The 3,192-nt window shown below is 43.3% G+C and overlaps 1 protein-coding gene across 1 annotated transcript; it reads right to left on the reverse strand.

Moving 5' to 3' along the window:
* Nucleotides 1–986: 986 nt before the first annotated feature.
* On the reverse strand, nt 987–2,988 carry LOC121813699 (PR domain zinc finger protein 15-like; the record flags this gene model as incomplete). The annotated part of the gene is made up of 3 exons (XM_042217589.1): nt 2,108–2,988; nt 1,931–2,011; nt 987–1,126 (listed from the first exon to the last, which is right to left on the reverse strand). Coding segments are annotated over exons 1-3 (344 nt in total), but the record flags the coding sequence as incomplete, so codon positions are not given.
* Nucleotides 2,989–3,192: the final 204 nt, after the last annotated feature.

Here is a 3,192-nt window from a genome sequence, read left to right on the forward strand (position 1 = left end):
AACACACTACAACGGCAGGGAATCAAATCCCGCAGTGCCAGACGTGTTCCGCTGCTGAAGCCAGTGCATGTCCAGGCCCGTCTGAAGTTTGCCAGAGAGCACATGGATGATACAGCAGAGGATTGGGAGAATGTCATGTGGTCAGATGAAACCAAAGTAGAACTTTTTGGTATAAACTCAACTCGTCGTGTTTGGAGGAAGAAGAATACTGAGTTGCATCCCAAGAACACCATACCTACTGTGAAGCATGGGGGTGGAAACATCATGCTATGGGGCTGTTTTTCTGCCAAGGGGACAGGACGACTGATCCGTGTTAAGGACAGAATGAATGGGGCCATGTATCGTGAGATTTTGAGCCAAAACCTCCTTCCATCAGTGAGAACTTTGAAGATGAAACGAGGCTGGGTCTTCCAACATGACAATGATCCAAAACACACCGCCCGGGCAACAAAGGAGTGGCTCCGTAAGAAGCATTTGAAAGTCCTGGAGTGGCCTAGCCAGTCTCCAGACCTCAACCCCATAGAAAATCTGTGGCGGGAGTTGAAAGTCCGTGTTGCTCGGCGACAGCCCCAAAACATCACTGCTCTCGAGAAGATCTGCATGGAGGAATGGGCCAAAATACCAGCTACTGTGTGTGCAAACCTGGTAAAGACCTATAGTAAACGTTTGACCTCTGTTATTGCCAACAAAGGTTATGTTACAAAGTATTGAGTTGTATTTTTGTTATTGACCAAATACTTATTTTCCACCCTGATTTACGAATAAATTCTTTACAAATCCTACCATGTGGATTCATGGATTTTTTTTTTCACATTCTGTCTCTCACAGTTGAAGTGTACCTCTGGTGCAAATTACTGACCTCTGTCATCATTTTAGGTGGGGGAACTTGCACAATCGGTGGCTGACTAAATACTTTTTTGCCCCACTGTACATCTGTGTAGCTTTAGTCTTTCCTTATGAGATTGTAGATTAAAATATAATGCAACCCTTTTGATGCATAATCAACGTATTCATCGGACTCAGAGAGCTCCGGCTCAGCTGAGCTTCTCTGCTTCTTCTTGGGGTGTCGGGAAGGTCGACTGGGCCGCTCCTGACACATCCCGTCTTTTTCCATGGTCAGAGAGGGCTGCAGAAGGAAGTGAAACATCTTTAGTGTACAGAAAAATGCAGATTTTAAGGCAGCTGACACCACAGACATACTTAATCCAATATGGTTTCTTGTTGTTTGTCAGTGTTTCCATAGCTACACCTCCCTAAAACCACCTCACTTGTCAATAAGGTCAAGGTCAAGGTCAAATCTATTTATGTAGCACATTTCAAACAGCCGATGCTGCACAAAGTCCTTAACAATATAAAAATGCATTAAAAAGCAAGAATGTAATACAATAATAACAATATAAAACAATAATAGGACAATAACTAAAACTATTTAAAATAAGACCAGAATGCTTGGGTCATAGTGTGTTAAAAGCCAGGGCATAAAAGTAGTGATTTAAATTGCTCAAGTGTTTGTGCAGATCTAATATTTAGGGGGAGACTATTCCAGAGTCTGGGACCTGTCACAGAGAAGGATCTATCACCACGAGATTGGAGACAAGTCCGTGGGATGGACAGCATTCATTTTGAGCTAGACCTCGTGGTTTTTCCTGGAGCATAAACAGAGAGGAGCTCAGACAGGTAAGGAGGGGCTCGGGCATTAAGTGACTTAAAAACAAAAAGTAAAAGTTTAAATTGGATCCTGTAGGAGACAGGAAGCCAGTGTAAAGAAGCTAAAACTGGGGTTATATGCTCTCTCCGTTTGGTACCAGTTAGCAGGCGAGCAGCTGCATTTTGGACCATCTGAAGACGATGGATGGTGGCCTGGTCTAGACCATAATACAATGAATCGTTTTTGGTCTGTGGTGTCAGAAATCCAGAATTTTATTCTAACCTGCACAATGCTGATAGATGAATCATCCTTTGACAAATTTTCCTGAAGTTCATCAAACTCGTCGATTCTCACAGACACCACCTGTAGGCATATAGGAGAAGGACAGCATTTCAGGTCGAGTCTGCCTTTAGGGTGCTGTAATATGGGTTGTTTCCTCTCAGGTCTGACCCCACTCACCTCGGGATGTTTGCGTCGCAGGTGTCGGTTCATAGAAGCGCGAGTGGACACCTTTGTCCCGCAGAGGTGACACGACTGGGCCTCTACCTTTTCATGGGTCAGGTGGACGTGCTTCTGCAGCATGTACTCTGTCAGATATTTCTTATCGCATGTGGGACATGTCCACGTCTTACCCACTGCAGCAGCCGAGAAGGAGAGGAGGTCAGCTCAACAGCATCACTTAGTATGAAGCCCCAAATTAAACTCTATCATATTCAATGTTGTGTGTAATGCACTCCAAAGCATCTTTGCTTTGTGTTGTTGGATTTGTGTTCATACATATGAAAGATCACATGTGTGTTCTGACTTTGATAGGGATATATGTTGGTGTGTAGAACAGCAGAACTGGTAATTATGTGAATGTGTTTCAGGTCAATTTATGGAGCAAAAGTAATGTACTGAATAGTGTAACAAATGATTTACTCCATCACAATTTTGCTCAATAATGTATTAATCTCAGTTGCTAAATCTCCAAGTCCTTCCCTGTCTTATTAAACTTTTGTTTAAGAAAGAAGACACATTTTCCTAAAAATTGTTTGTAACTTTGCTTCATAGTTCATGCTTCATACTATTCTGACTGGCTGCATCACCACCTGGTACGGCAGCTGTAATGCTCTGGACCACAAAGCTCTGCAGAGGGTGGTGAGGACAGCACAGCCATGCAGGATCTCTACAGACAGCGCTGCATGAGGAAGACTATGCGCATCCTCTCCGATCCCAGCCACAGACTTTTCTCACTCCTGCCATCCGGCAGGCGGTTCAGGAGCATTCAGACCCACGCTAGCAGACACAGAGACAGTTTCTACCCACAAGCCACCAGGCTTTTGAGCTGCTGACGTTCTGCACGCACCATTACACACTCACTACAACTACAGGACTCTAGACACTGTCACTTAAATGCTTATTGCACAAGTTTTGCACAACATGTAAATACCAACTTGCCCTAACTTTTAAATATTTAGAGAATTTTTTCTCTCTCTTTTTCTCTTTTATCATTATTATTATTACTGCTATTTTCTGCTATTCCCTTCTTAATATAACAGCAC

Source organism: Haplochromis burtoni, unplaced genomic scaffold, assembly GCF_018398535.1.
Source record: "Haplochromis burtoni strain Fernald_Lab_line unplaced genomic scaffold, NCSU_Asbu1 Contig_2290, whole genome shotgun sequence".
NCBI lineage: Eukaryota > Metazoa > Chordata > Actinopteri > Cichliformes > Cichlidae > Haplochromis > Haplochromis burtoni.